This window comes from Sorghum bicolor, chromosome 6 (genome assembly GCF_000003195.3).
Source record: "Sorghum bicolor cultivar BTx623 chromosome 6, Sorghum_bicolor_NCBIv3, whole genome shotgun sequence".
NCBI classification, from domain to species: Eukaryota; Viridiplantae; Streptophyta; class Magnoliopsida; order Poales; family Poaceae; genus Sorghum; species Sorghum bicolor.
The window spans coordinates 48,509,400-48,531,946 of NC_012875.2; the positions used below are offsets into that span (position 1 = coordinate 48,509,400).

The 22,547-nt window shown below is 41.9% G+C and overlaps 2 protein-coding genes across 2 annotated transcripts; both read right to left on the minus strand.

Moving 5' to 3' along the window:
• LOC8058703 (beta-glucosidase 12) lies at positions 2,918–7,322 on the minus strand. Its single transcript, XM_021462698.1, has 13 exons — positions 7,125–7,322; positions 6,765–6,834; positions 6,398–6,456; positions 5,985–6,060; positions 5,799–5,876; positions 5,623–5,710; positions 5,272–5,527; positions 5,043–5,158; positions 4,720–4,937; positions 3,867–3,898; positions 3,672–3,774; positions 3,484–3,592; positions 2,918–3,392 (listed from the first exon to the last, which is right to left on the minus strand). The coding sequence occupies exons 1-13, from the start codon at positions 7,311–7,313 to the stop codon at positions 3,224–3,226; spliced, it is 1,563 nt and encodes a 520-aa protein (XP_021318373.1). The 5' UTR covers positions 7,314–7,322; the 3' UTR covers positions 2,918–3,223.
• Positions 11,563–21,793, minus strand: LOC8073572 (beta-glucosidase 12). The gene is made up of 11 exons (XM_021463609.1): positions 21,743–21,793; positions 21,446–21,521; positions 21,260–21,337; positions 21,104–21,191; positions 20,622–20,877; positions 20,312–20,427; positions 19,985–20,202; positions 19,712–19,743; positions 19,503–19,612; positions 17,108–17,210; positions 11,563–12,519 (listed from the first exon to the last, which is right to left on the minus strand). The coding sequence occupies exons 2-11, from the start codon at positions 21,495–21,497 to the stop codon at positions 11,563–11,565; spliced, it is 2,010 nt and encodes a 669-aa protein (XP_021319284.1). The 5' UTR covers positions 21,498–21,521; positions 21,743–21,793.

Genomic DNA, 22,547 nt, shown 5'->3' on the forward strand with positions numbered 1-22,547 from the left:
TGTAGAGAAGATCACGTCGAATGAAATGAAACGTGTGCGAGCGGCTGACAAGAGCATTTCTGACTAGTTAGTTGGTTCCTGATGGGTTCCTGATGAGCTGTCTTCGGAGCTGAGGAAACGTAAAGACAGCAAAGCGCCTTCACACGTTTGCATTGCTGGGGCCTAGGCTCTGAGGGTGCTTGCAAAAATTGGCCACATAAAAGCGATCGACCACGCGTGTTGCGACTGCGGTGGATAAGCAGAACAAGAATGCCTCGAACGCAGCCATTCAACTTGAGCCAAAATTGCTCATTGCGGAAAAAATAGGGAGCGAATTAAAAAGGCAACGAGATGGGGGTGAAAGCTTCAACTTTTTTGTTCTCTTGGAGCAGATTATGTTCTAAAGGTGAACCTACCATGCCTCTATTTTAATTCTCGCCAAGAACACGTAGTCACAACGTTAACCTTAGCAAACTAGATTAGAAAGATGCAAAAACCCAGCGAGCAGTGAGCATATAGAATGAAGAAAACACTAAAAACATAATAAAAAGGTCCAACCGGTATTCCAAAATCGGCTCGCCTGTTCTTCGAAAAAAAATTATGAATTTTGGAGAAAAAGGCAAAACATGATCATAAAAATGTGAAATTGCCATCATTCTCAGCTTCTTGCATGCACCAGAGCTTCTATAGCTGTATTTAGTGAACGCTCCCACCCACCGCGCGCCGGGGAGCCCCCCTCCAGCCACCACCCCGGCCGCCATCGCCGCCCCTCCGGCGAGCGGTGGTGGCGGCCTCCCTTTCCCGCAGCACACAACCACCCCCTCTCCCCCTCCTCTCCCGTGAATAAAAGTCAGGGCGCCCGAAGTTGACGATGGCCGGCGACGAGCAGTGGGCCTGGGAGCGTGGATTCATGCCCCCCGCCATCGGATCCGGTGATCTCTGGCCTTGATCCGGCGGTGGGCGCACGCCGCGGCGCGAGGAGCCTCAGCTCCTGCCGACCACCGGCCCTGGTGACGACTGGCTCCATCAAGGCCGGCCATCAGCGGTGGTGCCGCGCAAGCTGAGGGCCTGGGAGTGTGAATCCGAGCACCCTGCCCCCGGATCTGGCCTCGGAACGGCGACGACGGTGGTATGGTGGGCTCGTCGCGGTTTCCACCTCGCGAGGCCTTCTTGTCGTGGCTGGGCACGACTCCAACTGACCGGCCCTCTCCTGCAATGGACGGGGAGGGATCCGGCGGGTGGCTGACCCCCGGGGGTGGGGGACCCCCGGATCTAGGCTCGAGGCAGCTGCCCCCCTCCACCGGTCGTTGACGCCCCCTAACGCGTTGGCCAGCAGGCCCTGCTGCAGCGGCGAATGGCGGCGTTTGGGGGTCGCGATTTGGACCCCTGGGCGCCGGCCACGCTGCCCCTAGGCGGCCCACAAGCCGGCTTCGACGTCCACATCAAAGGACGCTGTGCTTGGATCGCCTGCCGTCCACATCAAAGGTTGCCTCGCTGCAGCTGGTGAAGACTCTGCCGATCATCTTCGGCATCTCGTCGTCTGCAGGTTCGGCTTGGATGTGCTTTTGCAGGAACTTGGAATATGGGTGAAAACCCTGCCTGGCTGGCTCTGGGCCGGCGGTGATGACGAAATCAGCGTCATATTCCCCCTTGGAGGTGTCGCTGTAATTTCCTTCCTTGCGAAAGCCTTCCTGAGCCCCTGCACTACGGCATTCGGGACTCAGCTGCGGCGTGTAGAGCAAGCCAAGCCAAGGACGCCCTCTCGTTGATCAAATAGGGTAGAAGCATTAATCGTTTTGGTGTAATGTCCTAGTCGATATATAAGACTGACTTTTCTCTCTTTTGTTTTTTTCACTCTTTTTGTAACTTTTGGCTGTGTACATCCCTGGATGTAGAGACCGGATATTGATTATCCATTATCGAAAAAAAATAAAAATGTAAAATTTGAACCAACTTCGAAGCATCATGATGAATCAATCATCAAAAGATGTTCTCTAATCCGAAAGAGTAGCTCGAAAAAAATAGCCCAATTGTTTTTTTCAAAGTTAACATAGAATATTTCTCCATAAATAAATAGGAGATAATGTCCAAAAATCCAAAACAACTTCATATCATTTGAAAAATTATGAAACTTGGTCCAAAATCTTGACTAACGTCATGGTGAAGGTAATCCCATGGTATCTTTTAAAAAAAATGTCTAGGTTCCATCACATCTTGATTAATTCTTCTCTCAAATCCAAGTTTTCTCAAGAAAGCATAAAAGAGGAAATTGAAAGTGCTCCTAGGAAATCTGTTGAAGGCCAAGCCTAGATATATTCCAAGGACACCAGGATTATAGAACCAAGTAGCAAATGAGAAGAACTCAAGGGCTGAGCTTCAAGGCATGACTTGATTCAAGTTCCAAGGAGTCCAGGAGGCTACAGATCGGATCTACATCGAGTTCTTCATCAAGAGAGAGCACTAGCTCTGAGATCGGTGAAGATAAGTTCATCTTTTGTTTTGAGAATTATGCGGTACAACGCAGATGCTCACAACACACGCACACTCACCCATATGAATACACATAGGCAAACCCTGCCCCTATGAGCACCTCTAAAGGACTGAGTCGGTAGATCACGAGATTCACGAAGTTACCACAGGCGTCTCGCTGTCGACGAGAACATCGTCTACCACTAAAAATATAGCACCGATAAATTCTGGAATAAATCCAGAAAAATGCGAACATGTTGACTTGAACCCAAATGAACTGGTTCCACCATAAGGAACCTAACCATATGATCTATGACCAGTTCACTAAGATAAATTCATCTACATCAACTCCTAAATAAGTACACGAGCACAGATGGCATCTACCGACCTGGTTAGTATCTGAGATTAATTTTCACATTAAGATGAGTTAGTGATCATGCTAAGGCTAAGATTAAGATCCTTTTTAATCTAAGTTTTATTTCAACACCATTCACACCCACACCGGTCGTCTGTCCGGTCCTACAGTTTCATTTTATCATCTTGTTCGATCGGAGAGGAATTATGAAGCCAGAACATTTGCTTCCACTATCTAAAAAAAAATGTTTTATCAAGGAGCGACCATGGGAAGTAGCCCTTCACGTTGCGATTTACATGCATCGCGGACACGACCAACACCAATGTGATCGTGCTTCTTATTTGTGTTTCGATTTACATGCATTCTACCAACACTCTTGCTGCCCCCAGCCAGCACAACATCATCGTCGTCCATGCACACTTATTTCTTGAGGAACTCCGTGAACCAATGGGCAGAGCTCTTGGGGTACCGCTTCAGCCCGTCGTTGTATTCCACGAAGTTTATCCCGAACCGGACTGTGTAGCCGTTCGCCCACTCGAAGTTGTCAAGGAGCGACCATGGGAAGTAGCCCTTCACGTTGGCGCCGTCCCTGCAGTGAGTTGCGCATTGCGAGTCAGAGATTCAGTTGCTGTAATTCAGCACTCGCGCATTTGCAGCTTTGGTGGTTCGATCATTCCTACCTTATGGCACTTTGCAGGGCAAGAAGGTGCGTGTGGTAAAACTCTATCCTGGTGTTGTCCTTCAGAGCTTCCTCGAGTGAGAGGTTCTTGTTGTTGGCTTCGTCGACGCCTAAAAGTTTCAGATTAACAGATTTTAAGATGCTCTGTTTCGTTTTTATAGATACCTTATTCAGGAACACTGAAGCTACCATTTTCAGTGATATAGACGGTAGGATTTCCATAGTTTTCCTTCACATAAAGCAGCAGTTCACGGAAGCCTCGAGGGTATATGAACAGCCAAGATGAAGCAGCCTACACGTGTCATTCGTGGAAATGAATAGTTAGTTCATTTAGCCGCAACGAAATGGGAGACAATCCAAGTTACTTGTGAGACCTGTTGTTACCTGAGGACCAATAGGGACGCCATTTCGAAAACCTAACAAATCATCAGACATGGTTAGTTAGTATATATCAACAGGAAAAGCAGTAGAAATGCTTCTTCTTTTCGCGGTTGGGTCATTCACCCGTTTTTCATTAAGGGGGTGTTTAGTACCCTTTTTTTTCAAAAAATTTTAGGTTTTCGTATATAATTTTGCAAAATAGAACTAAACACCATGCAAAATTTTTGACAAAAAGGTGGTTATTCTCTATTTTGGATTTTGGCCTCAAGAGGCCAAAAAAACCCAAAATGATCTTCAAGAGGCTCTCATGAGACAATAAATTCTGCATTTTGGATAGAACTAAACATGACTCTGAAAATTTTTGCATTTTGTATTCCACAGTTCCAAAATAGTTGGCATTTTGCATTTTTTTTTGAACTAAACACCCCCTAAGAAGAAGTTATAACAACAAACACAAACATGGCAGAGGATCAATGGCAAGGAGTCATCGAGACTGTCCGAGGAACGGAGCCTAGCTACTGGATACATCATTGGTAGATTACATGGCACATGTGTTTTGCGACCAAATAGGTAGTGCTGGCGCGAGCGTTCTGAAGCCCGCCTGAACCAAATGCTTCCACATTGAAACTAAATTGTAAATTCTAATGAGGATTGAGGAATGATGTCAATACACAGTTCAAGCAACTGCATTATGTCAGAAATGCAACAGTATTATTAAACAAGAGTTTTTTTCCTTCTGTTCAGAGTTTTGTTATATATATATATATATATATATATATATATATATATATATATATATATACCAAACTGATAAATGAACAGAAGTAGATTGATCGTTGACTTTAGGATGACTTACCGGTAAGATTAGCACGGGCATCTGTGCTATAGCTAACGTTGAGGCCGTTTGATTGAGGAAGGTTATCGGCGTAGTTTGTGGTGTAGTAGTTTAGTCCAATGAAGTCGAATGCACCCTTGACCAACTCAGACTGCTCCTTTGTGAACTGTGGCAAGCGGTTTCCAACCAATGCTCTCATGCTTAGCGGGTACTCTCCTCTAGTAAGGGGGTCCATGAACCTAGAATGACATTATTCATAGTGAGTTCTTTATTTTCTTCTAGACTAGACTTGGTCGATAATGAAATTCTGTGAGGAGCACAAAGATTTATATTTAGTTATTTACCATCCAAGCATGAAGTCGATGGCACGCCTTGCTGCGTCATCGTTTGATTTGGAACGGGAGAAGGGCACAAACCATTGTGAGACTAGAGTTATTCCAATATTTCCTTTTTGCTCCACCTGCATTCGGCATTCGGTCATTGATGAATTGAAACTCAGAATTGCAAAGTTTCAATTGAGTTGTTGTTCATTGATGAACCGAAACTGAATGGATGGTTGAGTTCATCACTGACCTGATATTTTTCCTTGTACAACCGGACTGTTTCTGCATGGGCGAGTATCTGATGATGACAGACAGTGTAAGGCTCTGTTCCTGAATCCCCAGCGCTGCACTTGCCCTGTTCCCATGGTGAGCACCGGCCCGGCGCAATCGTGCCAGACGCATAGCCACTTGAGCAGAAGCTCCAGGGCTCATTGAAGGTGATCCAGTGTTTCACTCGGTCACCAAATTCTTTGAAGCAAACCTCAGCATAGTCCTTATAGTCGTTGCTGACAGTCATAGATAGATTTGTTTAGCGGTGACCTCAGTGCAGAACGTGCAGTTCGTTCTTGCATTCTGTGTGAATATAAATATTTCGACTTACATAATACTAGAACTAAGGAATCCTCCATATTTATCTTCCAACGCCTGAGGTGTATCCCAGTGAAAAAGGGTCACAAATGGCTGAATCCCTGCACACATATATAAGCACGCACATATATATAAGCATGGATTTATATTGTTTTAATGAAAAATAATACCAATTCTTGCATGGCACACCTTTCAACAGAAGCTCATCGATCAAGTTATTGTAGTATCTGATGCCTTCTCTGTTGACTCCACCGCTCAGACTTCCATCTAACATTACATTCAGATGGCTAAGCATTGTGCAATTGATATCCTTGGACTTCAGAATATACCGAAAACAGTGAATTGCAAAATATCTCGATACTGGGTCACACTTACTTGGAAGAATTCTACTCCAGGAGATTGAAAACCTGTAGGCATCCATCCCCATACCCTTCATGATGCGCACATCTTCCTACATTTTTGACAAGTCATCCATTATGGGTCAGAAATGTACCACTCCGTCCTTTCCAATTATAGGTCACTATAGGTTTTAGTTCATATATATAAGGACCGTGTGTCATACTTGATCTTGTAGAATTAAAGACCCCTGACTAAATTTGAGTTTTTTTATTGTGAAACAGACACTTTATTACCAATCACAAGTATCATTACAGACTAGAGACAAAACAAAAATTTGTGAAACAGACGCTTTATTACTAAATTTGAGTTTTACAGTAATTGAAATTCTTTCAAACTCCACTAAAATACAGGATACATATTCTGTGAAAAGAATATATTATGAGCCATACCTTGTAAAGATGATAGGAATCCACTGCCACATCCCCATTGCTTCTGTCAGCAATTTTATCTGCCAAATCAGAGAATTATTAAGTGTTTTTCAAAATGTAGCTCTTCGATGTCACCGGCAAGGCCGGCTAACCTTGTATCATAAACCTTCCTGCTTAATGAAAATAAAACACAGATCTCATGCGTTTTCGATATAAAAAAATTTATTAAATCACAGGTCGTCATTGTCTATACTGCAACTTGAATTCAATAGGGGTTAGGTTACACCATAAGTTACACCCGTATGGTATGCTTATTTTCCTTTCATAACTATGTACAAAGCATAGAAGCACAAATCTAAACGATCTAATAGAGGTGGTATATACATGCCTGGGTGCTGATGAGTGAAGGTGTCCCAGATGCTGGGCCCTCTGCCCCCCTCCATCGCACCGCCCTCGTACTGCACATGAATATCATTATCGATCAGGCCAACTTGTAAGATCATGGCAAAACCAATGGCTACTTGGCTGAGTCGAAGCAGATCATCGATTTCTATATAGGCCAGTTATTTCAGTAGAAACTATTGACTGTTTGTTTCTTGCAGTTTGCCAAAACTAGCTAGTGGTGCTGATGAAAGGTACTCTATATATTAAACGATCATGCATATGGCCCTGCTGCAGGACCCTTGACCCTGAACCTGATTGAACGCACACGTGTGCATGACAGAGAGATCAGAAACACTGTCACTACCTGATAGGCCGACGAGGCCGTCCCGAAGATGAACCCCTCAGGGAAGCTCCTCCTGCTGATCGGCGGCTGCCCAGCAGCGCCATCGTAAGAAGCGTTGGAAGCAGCAGCAGCAGCAGCAAGGAGGAGGAGCAGCGGGAGAAGACGAGCAAGCATCGCAGCACTGCTATTGCTACCTCCCTTAAAAGCCATGTGGATGTACTGGTGTGGCACCATGCAATGTGCACCATGCTATATATATATATATAGCAGGGACGATCTCTCACGATGTTTCCTAAAAAAAAACGATCTCTCACGATCACATATTCTCATGGACGGAACGCGACTGATCGATGTGTTTTCTTTTTTCTCCCGGCAGGTGATGATGGTGATCACGTACCATTCACCGTCACCGGCACGAGCCGATGAGCATGACAGCACAGCAGGGACGTACATGGACCTTTCTAACTTGCGAAATTTATCCCTGGACCGAGCCCTAGTTGGACAGAAATGTGCAGTTGAAGAGAACCCGATCGAAACGTGTGCGAGAGCGGCTGACAAGAGCGCTTCTGACTAGTTGTTTCCTGGGTTTCTGAATTGTCTTCGGAGAGGAAACGTCAGAGAGAGATCGAGTGCCTTTGCACACGTTTGCATTGCTGGGGCATTTTGGGGGTACCTGAAAAAAGTCGCCATATAGGGATCTCCGGATCTCTGTGGTAACTGGTGAGAAGGAACTGCAGAGTTGAAAACGCAGGCGTACAGCGAGCGACGACCACACGTGTTGCGACTGCGGTGCACGATAAGCAGAAGAGGAATAATCCCTCAACTTATAAGCCACAATTGGCCATTGCGGGAAAAAATAGGGAGGGAAAAGTCAACGTTTTTTTTTTTGACGAAACTGGGAAAAGGCAACGTGATGGGGGTGAATAGAGCTTCAAATTTTTCTCTTGGATATGTTGGTTATGTTCTAAACGTAAAACCGTGCTTCTGTTTTAATTCCCGTCAACAGCACGTAGTCACATCGTGCGTAATAACCTCAGCAAACAAGGTTAGAAACTAGAAAGATGCAGTAACCCAGCGAGCTGTGAGCATAGAATAAAAAAAACATTATAAAAACAATAAAAAGGCCTAACCGGTATTTCAAAATCGGCTCGCCTGTTTTTTGAAAAAAAAAAAACATCATGAATTTTGGATCCAAATGACCTGGAACTCCAAAACCGTTGTTTGTTTATGAAAATTGCCAAACTTTTCTCCAAGAGCCAAAGATTGGCTCCTTCGTGACGATGCTGCCTTCAATACCCCCGGCCCCATCACTGGGTCTCATAGCTATCTCTGGAAAACTATAAATGATGAACTCAACAATTTTCATTCTATTACCCATGTGGCACTGATGCTCTTCATGAGTGTGGAAACAGCGATGCTGCTGAGCGTAGGGATGAAAACGGATTGGATCAGTGCCAATAATGTCTTTTCCATATTCTAATCCGCTTTTTTTTGTTGAATTCGGTGCAGAATAGATAATATACGGATGCGGATATAGATGCAGATTTTTTTAGTAGTCAGAATCGGTAAGGATATGGAGCGGAACCGGATCGGAGACGGATTTTAATAGTCAAGTAATATGTGCATACATACAAAATTATATGCTTGTTAAGAATTGATTTAGTAGAGAACAAGAATAGGCAATAGATAATAATCTTGCACTGCATTCTATACTGCGGCTCTCACACTGATAATTAACACTTAATTAGCCAATAAATAATAGCATCTAGCAAATTTCTTAATTTACAAATTAGAACATCAAACAACCACATCACAAAAAAAAGAGTTCTCAACTAACAGACTTTTTAAAATCCTAAATTCTTTGGTCTAGGAAAGAAAGTTTCGGATATTCTATTTTGTATATCAGATAATCCACATAGAATTTGCGGATAATGCATATCCATCGGATTTTACCTATTCCATATCCTACCCCATATCCGTAGACAAGGATTCAGATTATCCATATCCGCATGGATATTAAAAATTCTTCTCCATATCCTCAAAATTCGAATTCAGATCAGATGGTTCAAAGAATTATCGACACCAGTTTCACCCCTGGCTGAGGGAGATGGGCTGGAAAACCGAACAATGAAATCGCCGGCCATGGATGACCAAGTCGGAGAAGAAAAGACAACGGCAATGTGTTACGACAAATATCATAATGAGGGGCTAGAAATTGAAGACAAGGGTAGTTTGAACATTTCCTCCACCTTCTCTCTCCTGAAATCTGAACATTTATTAAAATAATTGGTGTAGTGTGTCTAGACAAAAAAAACATGAATTTGCGATGTCCTTAGGCAAATTCTTGATCTGGCACTTTGATTTGGCCATTACATGTTTCTCCATTGTGCTCCATAGCAAAATTTGCCAATTTAAAACTAAATTTACAAGCATTCAAAACAAATCTAGGAAATTGATTTTCATGTAAGCACTTTCCAAAGTGGTAGCATGTAAATAGTAATACAAATGATATACTACATCTTAGAATGAAGTCAATTTGAAAATGTAGAGTAAAATCTGTTTAAATTTAAAAGACTTAATCTGCCATCAAGTTATTCCAAGTTTGGAAAACATTATTAGCTATACATGTTTAGAGCTAGTTTTGAAAACATTATGTATATAAGTGTTTTACCAAAACATACAATCAAAGGTGGAGTATAAACTAAGATCTTTAATCCAGGGTAGCTCCTATTGACAAGAAAGATATGATAATTCTTTTTAAGTAGCTAAGATACACAAAACCTAATGATTTGGGTACTAGATATAATCAATACAAAGAGTTAAGAGATGGTATTCAGGGTTTGATTAAAAAGTAAGTTTGTATATAAATTGTCATAAGTTTAGAGCCAAATTACTAAAGGTAATGTGATATGTCATTTGGCCTAAGTTTATATCTTTAGTGGTTAAGTCTTAGCGGTCTTCTGATTAACCAAAGCTAACTAAAAAAATGGTAATTAACTCTGAACATAAAGAACAGATCCTTAATTTTGATCAAAGTTTATTAAACAACATCTTGTGAAGTAGGGACTTTGAGAGTTGAGTGCCTATCTGTAGATTAATATACCAACTTCGAACCTTAGTAAGGCTAATAGAATTTGATAAGTTGTGCTTCAAAACTGAGAGAAAATCATTGAGGAACATGATTGGCCATGCACGAAGTCGAGCTCTACCGTTCAGTCATCGCTTAAGCCTCATAGCTTTGCAACGCTATGACATCACCAGCTTTTCTGGCATAGATCAAGTAGAGTTGGGGCATTGTCCAACAAAGATCAATGCCACAAAATCATTTTTAGTTACCTTATAACTAGGACGTATTTAAGTGGTACAATCACAATCTCAGTAGACAAAAGGCATGTCGTTGTTTTCTAATTATGATGTTTGGATATTTACGTGGCAAGTGAAATCATCGGTGGCGACGCGTACCATGACAAATTCTACCAAGGTTTTTTTTGAATTTTTTAAAATTTAATTTCAAGTTAATACTTAATTTTGAGCATAAGATTTGTTAAGAAACTTCATATTTCACCTAAACAAGTATGCTGAGAAATTACATGACAAAACACTACTTTCTGAACCATGAATTTAATATTTATTTCTGGATTTTTGGAGGCTATTTTGAGGCTAAAGTGGTTAGCCTAAGACTTAAATATAATATTACGGGAAAATTTTAATTTTAAAACTACAAGAGGTACAACGCTAGATACAAGCAAAATGGTTCATGCTTAATTTGTAGCATATACTTAAAAATTTTGAAGAATTTTAAAGATATATCGGTACCTTTTGTTTTGGATAGACAAAAAATAACTAAAAACATCTAACAACTAATTAATGAATGACACAAATATGTGTCACACCATATGTGGTGGTGTGACTCAACCTAGTCACACTATCCATTTGACCGTATCATATGTTGGTAGCTTTACGTGGAATGTGTTGTCTCGATGTACCCAAAAAAAATGTCTAGTTAGTCATGCATGCTTGTGCATATTGTGTGATTGAGCTTATCAGTTGCACCATGACCTCTTGCATGATTAAACGTGCTAGTTTCTGAAAATTAGTTTGAGAGACATGTTCTTTTTTATATACCAGTCTTTTTTATGCTAAAATAAAAATAACCACGCCACCACTTTCTTATTATTTGGGCCAAAAACTTCCTGGGCTTCGACGAAGATTGGGCCAAACCTATTGGGATTTCCCAGACATGAACTGAAGCATTATGAATGACACAGCTCTTTTTTTTCTTTTTCTTTTTTTGACAAGAGAATGACACAGCTTTGACCAACAACTCAAAACAAAATAGTACTATTTTTATTTATGGGATTAACATTATCTATTTATCTTAGCCTCTAATGCATGTTAATCCACAGGCCACAGCCCACAGGATAGAAGAGAGGACACAACTTCATCGTCTCAGCGGCCGTTAATTCCTGCAGGGCGGCAATGGTGTCCCACACAGGCACTTGTTGTGCTCGTACGCCGCCGCCTTGAACTGCACCATGTGCCCGCCGGTAGGTATCTCCCCGCAGAGGTCGTTGTAGCTGAGGTCCAGAATCGACACCCTGGTGTCCCGGAGCGACACCGGCACGCCGCCGTAGATCCGGTTGTGGCTCAGGTTCAGGAAAGACAGCTGCATCGGCATCTCCACGCCGGTGAGGTTGAACCGGAAATTGTTCCCGGACAGGTCGATGGTGCCGGTCACCACCTTGCGCCGCCCGAAGAGGAACGACGGGTCGCCGGTGAGCTTGTTGTTGGCCACCCTGAACTCCAGCATGTGCCTCTCGAGCGCGAAAGTCCAGGGGATAGTTCCGGTGAGCCGGTTGCCGTCCAGCATCAGGACCAACGGCCGGTCGGGCTTGCCGCCGTGCACCAGCAGCGGCGGGATGGGCCCGACCAAGTCGTTGTAGGCGGCGTCGAAGGAGGTGAAGTACGGGAGCTTCCACAGCGACCTGGGGATCGTACCGTTGAGCTTGCTGCGGTAGAAGCTGACGGAGGTGAGGTTGGTGCGGTAGAGGCACGCCGGGATGGGGCCCGACACGGAGGTGACCATGAGGTTGAAGATGGAGAGGTGCGAGAGGTTGCAGAAGGAGTCCGGGATGGGGCCGTGCAGGCCCGGCATCTCGAGGATGCTGAGCGTCTCCAGCTGGTCGAGCAAGCCGATCGCCGGCGGCAGCGCGGACGTGATGTTGATTGGTCGCTCGAGGAAGAGCTTGGTGACACGGCCCTGCTCGTTGCAGGCCGCGGGCCACCACGCCCAGCAGAGCGTGCCGGGCCGCCATCCTGCGAGCGCGTCCGGGTTGCCGAGCTGCTCCCTGATCTTGATGAGAGCCGGGAGGTCTTGACTGGACAGCTGAGATTGAGACAGCGACGTGGTGATCAGCTGGAAAGACAGGAGGAAGAAGAGGAGCAGAGCTGCAGTGCGGCTGGCCATGGCGCCGCGCGGTCTAGTATTTGGCATTGAGCGCTGCAGCTTCGACAGTTCTACTTGTGTTGTGTGATCGATCATGTTCACGGCGATGCAATGCATGAGTGGATATGAAGGCGATGAGAGGTCAACTCTAGCAGGAAGTTGACGAGTGGTCTTGAAGATAGCCAAATTAAGTGTTGGTGAGTCGATAGTTTGATAAAACCGCAAGGGGGCACGACGTGGATATGGATGCTTTACATGCACTCATGCAGCGACCTATATTCTCGTAGCCGTAAGTACGGCCTGCTTTGTCTCATTCGACGTTTTCTTAGGCCAAAGGTCAGCTTCAACAGTGAAGCTGCTAAAAAAACAACTTCATAAGCAGCTTTTTTTTAATATAAGACTGAGCTGATTTTGTCATCTGATTTGGCAGAATAACTTCGCATGATAGAAAAAAAAATGACTAAATAACCTTTTTTTTTTATTTTCTCTTTTTTCTCCCCTTTCCTTCTCCACACATTCTTCCCCACACACTCGTATCCCGCAGCCGTGCCTGCCAGCTCGCCCCAGCAGTCCTGTTGGTGCGCCTGCTTCTGCCACTGCATGCTCCGGATGGAGCTCTGCATCCACTTCGTCACTGCCAACCAACAGTGTGAAGCCCGCGCGGTGCGGTCATACCCCCGATGAGATGATCAGCTCTCGGCGAGGGCTGCGCCCGCCCGTGGCCGATGACGATGGAGCCCACCATCTCGGTGACTAGTGATGATGAAACCCACGCTCCTAGTGAGGGTTGCACCCTCCGACAGCAGGTGACGACAGAGCCCACCCTCCACGTAAGCGCCTCCTAGACACGCGTCCCCGATGGCGGTCCTCATGCTCACAACGTTACTTGCACTAGACAGTCTTTTCCACCTTTTTGGGGCCCACTTGTGAGAGAGAAAGGTAGAATATGCTATTATTTTCAGCTTAATCTCAGCCCATATCTTTGTGAGAGGAGGAGTAAAATGAAAATAAGTGTTTAGCAAAAAGAACACCCGACCTATTGTAAGCTACCCTAAACAGACCCTTAGGCTATTTTTGATACAGCTCCTAAGCTACGCTAAACAGACCCTTAGGCTATGTTTGATACGGCTCCTAACCTGGTAGGAGCTCCGGACATGCAAATGTAGATGTGTTGTAGCGTGAAAAAGATGAAACTGGAGGAGCTCAAAATTATAGCTTTGCCTACTTAATCGTTCACGGACCTCGAAATTTGAAGATCTCCTCCATTGTGTTTGTCAGAAGGAGTTAAAGGTGTGTGTGGTTCACTCTCCATCTTCTAAACTAGTTCTACTTAGTTACTTTTAACACAAACATTATGACTAAATAGGCTTTAACCAACTAGCCACTCAAATATTGTTAAATGAGACTAAACCTCACCTTTTAGTCAGGTTGCCTCACCTTTTAATAACTTTGGAGCCAAACACCCTGACTAAAAGAGGGATTTTAGTCTCTTTTAGTCCACCAAACCAAACAGGGAGTGACTAAACTTTAGGAGCTAATTTAGATCACTAAACTTTAGAAGGTGTGAACCAAACACGCCCTAATATAAAGCTATAGAAAGCTATACTAAACACTACCTTAATCATCTAGCCTACACTTAAAGTGAAGGGCATTAATTGCATGCACTAGTTTTACGTGGGGCAAGATGTTGACGCGAAACTAGTGCTAGAACATACGGTCGCAAACGGATCGAAGAACTTCTCATTAGTAACTATCAAGCATACATGACACAACATTTATGAACAAACTAGCAAAGGATAGTTATCTTACTTGCGTGATGAAGAATGACTAGTTTCCTGGTAAATTAGCAAAGGAGTCGTCGAAGCTCTTGTCCAAGAGAGCCCTGTTGGAGAAGGACATCTATGGATTGCCTAGGTTGACCAGTCTAGGACACCACCCTTGATTGTCGGATCATAGTCTCTACTATAATGGACCAATCAAAATTATTCTAGATCCACCAAAGAAAACGTCCCCCGCTGAGAGCCACAAGCATTGTGTATCCAAAAAAATATACACAAAAAAATGTCTCTATTAAAATCAAAGGCTACAAAACCACCCAAACCAAATCCGATGATTGTGGATGAAAGTTTGATGCAAGACTTCAAACTCAGCCCCCTGCTCCGTGCTTCCGACCTCGCAGAGCAGCCGGTCAGGGTTCGAGGATCACTGAATAAAAAAAAGACGAATAGGCGTGCTAGACACGACGTCTCCTCCAGTCCTCCGTGACCTGTTGCCTCCTGCACTCCTCCACGCCGCAACCTCCTCCACCACGCCGCAACCTCCACCGCCGCCGCGACGCAAGCGCGAGATCCCCGTAACACCACCAGCGCGTCGACGACGGGCAGCCGCGGGCACGGTTTGGGCGCGGCGTTCCTGGCGCGGATGGCGTTCCAAGCGGCCCCGACGACCCTGCGTGCGAGCGGGGGTGCGGGCGTGGCGGCTCTGGCCACATCGAAGCAGGCGAGAGGTGCGGGCACGGCAGCTGCGGCCACCCAGCGTGGGCATGGGTCTCGGGTGCGCCAGCCCCAGCGGCCCCCCTCCCACGACGGCCCCGACACGGTGTCCTCAGGCGATGCTACAGGCAACAAAAGGCGCCAGCGGCAGGTCGGGTGGATGCCGCAGGCAGGCTAGCAGCGCGGCGTTGCAAGCCGGATGTAACCCCTTTGAATGCTTCTTGATGTGGATCTACGGCAGGTTTGTTCCTTCGTCCTCTCCGAAGATCCGAAGATGAACAGTACAAACTAATAAAACTTACACATTTGTACTAATCTATGCAAAAACTTGTGAAAATCCTAGAAAAATAATCATAGATCCCAAGAATGTGAAATTATTATTTTTAGATTCATAACTTTATCCTCTACCCGTGGAAAATATGTTTGCATATGTACTCGAGCCTTTCTGATCCCTGATGACTTTTCATTCATGTGTTACAGTTTAGCTAAACAATTGCCAATATTAATCCAATCATTATACACTATGAAAAACGATTTTAGACTGGTTCATATTTTTAGGACCACAGTACTTGATTTATGGTGGCGGCGGTCAACTGCTAGATGCCCGGTCTGCCATTCCTTGCTCTTTGCGAGTTTTACTGGGTACGATTTTTCAATGACAGGTGTCAGGAGCTGTTACGACGAGAGCAAGCGTACAACTGAAACGTTGACCATGAATTAGTTGACCAAACATTTTTCCCATTTATTCGTGTATTAGTTTTATATCCATGGAGTTTTGAAAGTTTAAGTCACACTAAATTGTATATAACCAAACAATCTAAACATCCCGCATGAGCTGAAGCTAAAAATCAACTGTCCTATAATTCTTCTTCGTAATCTTGATCCCAACAATGGCTTGTGCAATGGCACAAGGCTCATGGTCAGAGCATTGCAAGACAATGCAATTGATGCTGAAATCACTGGAGCATATGGGGAAGAGAGTTTTTATACCAAGGCTACCATTGTCTCCCTCGGATGATATTTCTCTTCCTTTCAAGTTCAAGAGAAAACAATTCCCTATGAGGTTGAGTTTCGCCATGACAATAAATAAATCACACGGACAGACTATCCCTAACGTTGGAATCTATCTTCCAGAACCTGTGTTCTCACACAGACAACTTTATGTTGGTTTATCAAGAGGGGTGTCAAGATCATCAACAAGAATTCTGGCAAAACCAAAAGAGGACTTGGATCCCACAGGGAAGAGCACAAAGAATATAGTTTACATAGACGTCCTAAACTGGTGACTGAAGGTCTGTATACTGAAGCCATTTTTTAAAGATTTTGTTCTATATTGATCTTTTTTTTTTTGCGTTCAAAATATACACACATGTTGTCTAACATGGTATTCATGTTACTTGACTCTGATATGATGTTTGTGCTCAAAACTTTCAAACTTTTATGAGTGGTTGGGTACCGCCAGTGAGGCAATGGAAGGGAAGTCTTCTTCCTATAGCAGGCGTGTCGTGCAAATGAATGTTACGACAATATCCTTGAAGATATCCAATATTTGGTTAATGAGTTAAAGAGGATGTAAATATATTTGGAGATATAAAAATAGTGTAAACGACAAACTCTACAGAAACAAATTAGTTCTTTTAAAAGCATTTTCTATAAAAAAAACCGTAGCGTTAGCACGGGTATTATACTAGTAGATGAATAACAATACAAAGGTTGAAAGAGATTAGGATAAAAATAGAGGTAAAAGATAGATTGACTCGTGCTTAGGGTCGCTCTGTGTTGACAATTTTGGCATAAGGACTTCGAACCTTAGATCTGCTTCATATTTTCTTAATAACCACATCAACATAATTAATACAAAACAAAACATTTTTTCCTGTAACACAATTCATGATCAAAATCATTTCCACACAAGAAAATCTTGCGTGTTGTTCCAAACAGATTCCAATGTGCTAGTGCCAAGTCCATGTTCATTTCTGCAGGAACGCCTTGAACCAATGAGCTGAATTCTTGGGGTACCGCTTCAACCCATCATTGTAGTCCACGTAGTTTAGCCCGAATCTGACCGTGTAGCCATTCACCCACTCGAAGTTGTCCATCAACGACCATGCAAAGTATGCTTTCACGTTTGCTCCATCCCTATGAATTGAAGAAAAGTCAAATCTAATACTGTCAAGTGTCATCAAGTGGCATATGCGGAGTGTGTTGTGTCAAGTAGCTATAGATATCTGACCTTATAGCACTTAGCAGTGCAAGGAGGTGCTTGTGGTGGTACTCTATCCGGGTGTCGTCTTTCAAGGCTTCCTGGAGTGGTAAGCTCTTGTTGTTGGCTTCATCAAAGCCTGTATCGAAGTAAAAAGATGTTTTTAGATTGTTTCAGTCTAGCTTTTGTTGTCTCCTACGTGAGAAAAGTAATACTTCTAGAAAACTAGAGGGAAAAAAATCTACATAACCTCCTCTCCCCTATCAAAGGTGGATTACTTCATCTTCAAAACTATAAAACCTAATTTTCTATCCCCTAAATTTTCTAAAACCGGTCAAATAACAAACTCATCTCCTAAGCGGTTTTGAACAGTGGTTTTGCCTTTTTCTTCTTTATTTATTTTTGTTGAATCTTTGAAAAATCATAGTAAATCACACAAAAAAATATAATATAAAAAATCTAATTTTATTGGACTCTACATAAGTAGTCTACATAGTGAACATATAATATGGTATGCTATAGTATAAAGCTTTTAATGTAGCTTTAGATGTATGTTTTTCTGTAATTAATTGGAATAATTCATAGTTGTAGCTTCTATGGTCCAATTATGGTGGGCTAATTGTTTGTATGCTTGAACCGTAGTAATAATTTCATACTCATTGGATCATGTATAATTTAGTTATAGGTTTATTTAGGTTCATACTTGTTAAATATATGTTTTATCTATAACTAAGTTATATGTGATCCAATGAGTATGACATTTTTACTATAGTTTAAGCATACAATAATTAGCTCAACATAAAATTTCACCACAACTGAACCATAAAAGCTACAGCTATGAATTATTCTAATTAATTATAGAAAACCATAGATCTAAAACTACAGCAAAAACTTTGTTTACAACATACCATATTATATGTTCATTATATAGATCTACTCCTATAGAGTCCAATAAAATTAGATTTTATATTTTATGATTTTTTGTGATTTATTATGATTTTTTAAAGATTCAGCAAAAATAAGTAAAAAAAAAAGACAAAACCACCGTTCAAAACCGCTTGGTGGTTATTTGACCAGTTTTAGAAAGTTTAGGGGATAGAAAATCCAGTCCTTAATAGTTAGGAAATTAGACTTTTTCTATATAAAATTTCTCATTGAAGGAGCAAATTCTAACTTATTCTCCTCGTTCTCAAATTCACGTCCTTTAACGAATGCACGCAGTTGAGTTTACACAAACAAAAATGACCACTCGTACGTATACACAAGATCGAACAAAGGTTTGCCACATATGATTGGTGCTAGTTGATTCATTTTTTAGAGAAAAAAAAGACTGAGAGTTATAATTTCTTTCTTCTTGATGTGGATTCTTTGAAAAGATAATGGTAAAGGTCAACCATTGAAGACAATACCCAAATTAAAAAGACAAGGGGCAATAATAAAGGTACTAGTACAATATATTAAACCCGTTGAAAAATAAATAGATGGCACTAAATAATATTATTTTCCAATCTCTGACATGTTAATCCTCACGAGATGTGCTAGAATAATAAAAAAATTCCTAAAATTTTTCACATGAATAAGAAAGATCATCATATATGTCATCATGAAAAATAATCTAAAATAAAATCAAAAACTTTGTGCCTAGGATTACTCAACTATGTCACCGTTGTATATATTAGATACTCTAAGTAACCTTTAAGTTTATATATAAATTATATACCTTTATCATTACTAAAATATTATGTTAAATCTACATCTACAGTTATAGAAACTGGTGATATGCATTTTTACATTTTTCTATTTCTTTCAATATTAATGTATACAACTAATTTACATATATGGATTTTGTATTAATTGTATATAAGCATTTGGTATCTATATGGCATTCTTTTGTATGAGAGAGAGAGAGGATTAGCTGTATGCTTACTTTGTGTTAGTTGTATGCTTATGATAAACATTTTGAATTAGCTGTTTATCCATTTCTACCACTATTAATATATAAACAACTGACTCAAAGTAAGCAAGTTAATTATATTAATTGTTTACTTATCTTCTCTCCCTTTCTCTATTTTCTAAAAATTTTCATATATATATAATATATATAATCTCTATTCAGTTGTTACATATAGATATAATATATGTAATCTGTATTCACGATCATCTACTACTTATGTATGTCACCTATGATTCTAGCCCATGAATTTAGGATGTAGAAGCTACCATGTTGATAGACTAGTAAAGATAATATTATCATTTACAAGTTACCATTTTCAGTGATGTAGATAGCAGGGTTGCCATAGTTTTTCTTCATATAAAGTAGAAGCTCGCGAAAGCCTTGAGGGTACATGAAGAGCCAAGACGAAGCAGCCTACATTTATGTTGGTTATATGCAAATAAATCATCAGACAGAAAGTGTACAGGAAATCAGTGACATTTCCATCTTATATGTTGGGAAACAACAAGTTACCTGAGGACCTATGGGCACACCATTTCGAATGCCTAATATAATCATAATGTCAGAACAATATAACAGAAAGAAATAAACTAAATCCCCAAATAGTGATTAAGGATGATTCAGTATTACTGACGATGACTCAATTAAGGGAATGGAGGTTGCAGATGTTATTACATCATGCTTTCACAAATCCTACAGTACTATTGAAGATGAGCTATTATTTTATAGAGTTTTACTACAAGCATTATTGCACGAATTCAGGGGAGGCTTGGTTTAGTGGCGCACCAGAAAGATTAGCTTGATTATCAGTGTTACTACTGTAGAGGCCATTTGATGATGGAGGAAGGCTAGCAGCATAGTATGTGGTGTAGTAGTTGAGTCCGATGAAATCGAATGCACCCTTGAGTAGCTTAGATTGTTCCTTTGTGAATCGCGGCAAGCGATTTCCCACCAATCTTCTCATGCTGAGCGGGTAGTCACCTCCAACAAGTGGGTCCATAAACCTGGGAGAGGATTGCATTGATATGGTCAGTAAGATTTGTGTTCATCTATAATTATCTGGACTTCAGTGGCAAAGATGATGCTAGGGTCACAGCCTCACAGAGAATTTACCATCCAAGCATGAAATCTAAAGCACGTGTCACTGCATCCTCATTGGATTTGGATGGGGACAAAGGAAGAAACCATAGGGAGACTAATGTTACTCCGATTTTCCCTCTTTGGACAGCCTGCACGCAACGCAAGTGTGAGATCCATTTACCAATTCTTGTGCAACTATATTCTTAATGCCTGCATGCATGTATGCATACTTCAGAATTGGGAGTAACTATTATATTGATGTATCAAGCTCATTTGCACAGTGCCAATCAGTTCGTCATTCAGTAATTGTAACTGCATGGAGGAGAGCTAGTTCATCTCTGACCTGGTACTTCTCTTTGTACAGGCGAACTGCTTCTCCATGAGCGAGCAGCTGGTGATGACAGACAGTGTAAGGCTCCCTTCCTGAATCCCCAGCGCTGCACTTGCCCTGCTCCCATGGTGAGCACCGGCCTGGCGCACCAATGCCAGATGCATACCCAATTGAGCAGAATTGTGCAGGTTCGTTGAACGTTATCCAGTGTTTCACTCTATCACCAAACTCTTTGAAGCATACTTCAGCGTAGTCCTTGTAGTCATTTCTGCAATAGTTGCCGCAATGAACGATGTAATCATACAGGGAGGTAGTGTTATCACAAAATCACAATGGGGCGACAGATTAATGTAGTTTCCACTAACACCAATCTGTTGCACAATTCTAATGTTAGTGGCTGGGATCTTAAGCAGATAATTACTAAGCTCTTAAAAAGCATCATTGCTAGTGGGATTTTTTTCTGAGAATAAAGGGCTAAAAGTGTCAAGACTTACATCATGTTCGGACTAAGAAATCCTCCGTATTTGTCTTCTAATGCCTGAGGCGAGTCCCAGTGGAAAAGGGTTACGAATGGTTGTAACCCTGTGAATGCATAAGAATAAGATTGACTGTTGGATTGGAAAGAGGCTAATCAAGGCATGAATGAATACCTTTCGACATGAGTTCATTGATCAAGTTGTTGTAGTATCTGATTCCTTCTCTGTTGATGCCACCGCTCAGACTTCCATCTGCCATCATGGACTAACTAGGCTAAGTTTGATGCAATCAGTCTACTTGGACTTTGTAATATGTCCAAGGTAGTGCAACCTAGAACGCTTGAACAATGAATTACATACTTGGAAGAATCCTTGTCCATGAGATGGAGAACCTGTATGCATCCATTCCCATATCCTTCAACAGGCGCACATCTTCCTGTATTTTTCAACAAGCCCTCCCCATGGATCAGTGGTGTACTAACATGTTTTTGTTGGCAGCTTGGATTAAAATTTAAAGATAGTGTTGTAAGTTTAATCTGAAATAATTAAGTAAAGAGCCTGCTGAACGCCTTGCGTCATGGAATTCCTTGAAAAAGTGAAAGGAAATATAGTAGAAAGAACAGAAGGCCAGGTTAAAAATATTGAAGTCCTACATACTTTGTAGAGATGGTAGGAATCTATGGCCACATCCCCGTTGCTTCTGTCAATGATTTTATCTGCAAGATCACAAAAGTGTCAAAACTTCAAAGTTGGTTCCTTAACTATTGTTTCTTAACTAGGCCTCTAATATGTCCATAGACTAATCAAATGTAAGCTTTCTTGCCAGTCCACACCAATCAAGCTCAATAAAACGGGCAGTTTCCTTTACATGAGCAAATCTGAAACAAGATTTTAATACATATTAGGCCTTGTTTAGTTCCCACCTGAAATCCAAAATTTTTTCAAGATTTCCCCTCGCATCGAATCTTAAGGCACATGCATGGAGTATTAAATATAGATAAAAAAACTAATTGCACAGTTTGTCTATAATTTGATTTGCGAGACGAATCTTTTAAGCCTAGTTAGTCCATGGTTAGATAATAATTATCGGATACAAACAAAAGTGTTATGGTGTCGAAAAATCCAAAAAAAAAACGGAGCCTTAGCGTGCGAAGGAGATAAAAACATGCCTGGGTGCTGATGAGTGAAGGTGTCCCAGATGCTTGGTCCTCTGCCCCCCTCCATTACCCCGCCCTCATACTGCATGTAGATGTCAAGATAGCTCGAATGAGAACTAGTCCAAACACAGAGCGTCATGACTCGTGACAATGACTACTTGGATTGTTATTAAAAAAAATTACTACTTGGATCAAACAATGATACTCATATGCTGCTGTTTATACTCTTATCAACTTGTGTTGCCAACTACTATACATGTTTATGGTGAACATTATGACGCAGCTTGTGATGTTTTGTAGGCAGA

Coding starts and splice junctions, on each gene's coding strand:
- LOC8058703 (XM_021462698.1), bottom strand. CDS start 7,313: ATGGCTTTTAAGGGAGGTAGCAATAGCAGTGCTGCGATGCTTGCTCGT. Junction 6,835..7,124: donor CGGCCTCGTCGGCCTATCAG/GTAGTGACAGTG, acceptor ATTCATGTGCAG/TACGAGGGCGGTGCGATGGA. Junction 3,899..4,719: donor TGCCCGTGCTAATCTTACCG/GTAAGTCATCCT, acceptor ATGATTTGTTAG/GTTTTCGAAATGGCGTCCCT.
- LOC8073572 (XM_021463609.1), bottom strand. CDS start 21,497: ATGGGAATGGATGCATACAGGTTCTCCATCTCATGGACAAGGATTCTT. Junction 21,338..21,445: donor ATGGACAAGGATTCTTCCAA/GTATGTAATTCA, acceptor CCATGATGGCAG/ATGGAAGTCTGAGCGGTGGC. Junction 17,211..19,502: donor ATCACTGAAAATGGTAACTT/GTAAATGATAAT, acceptor GACACTTGACAG/TATTAGATTTGACTTTTCTT.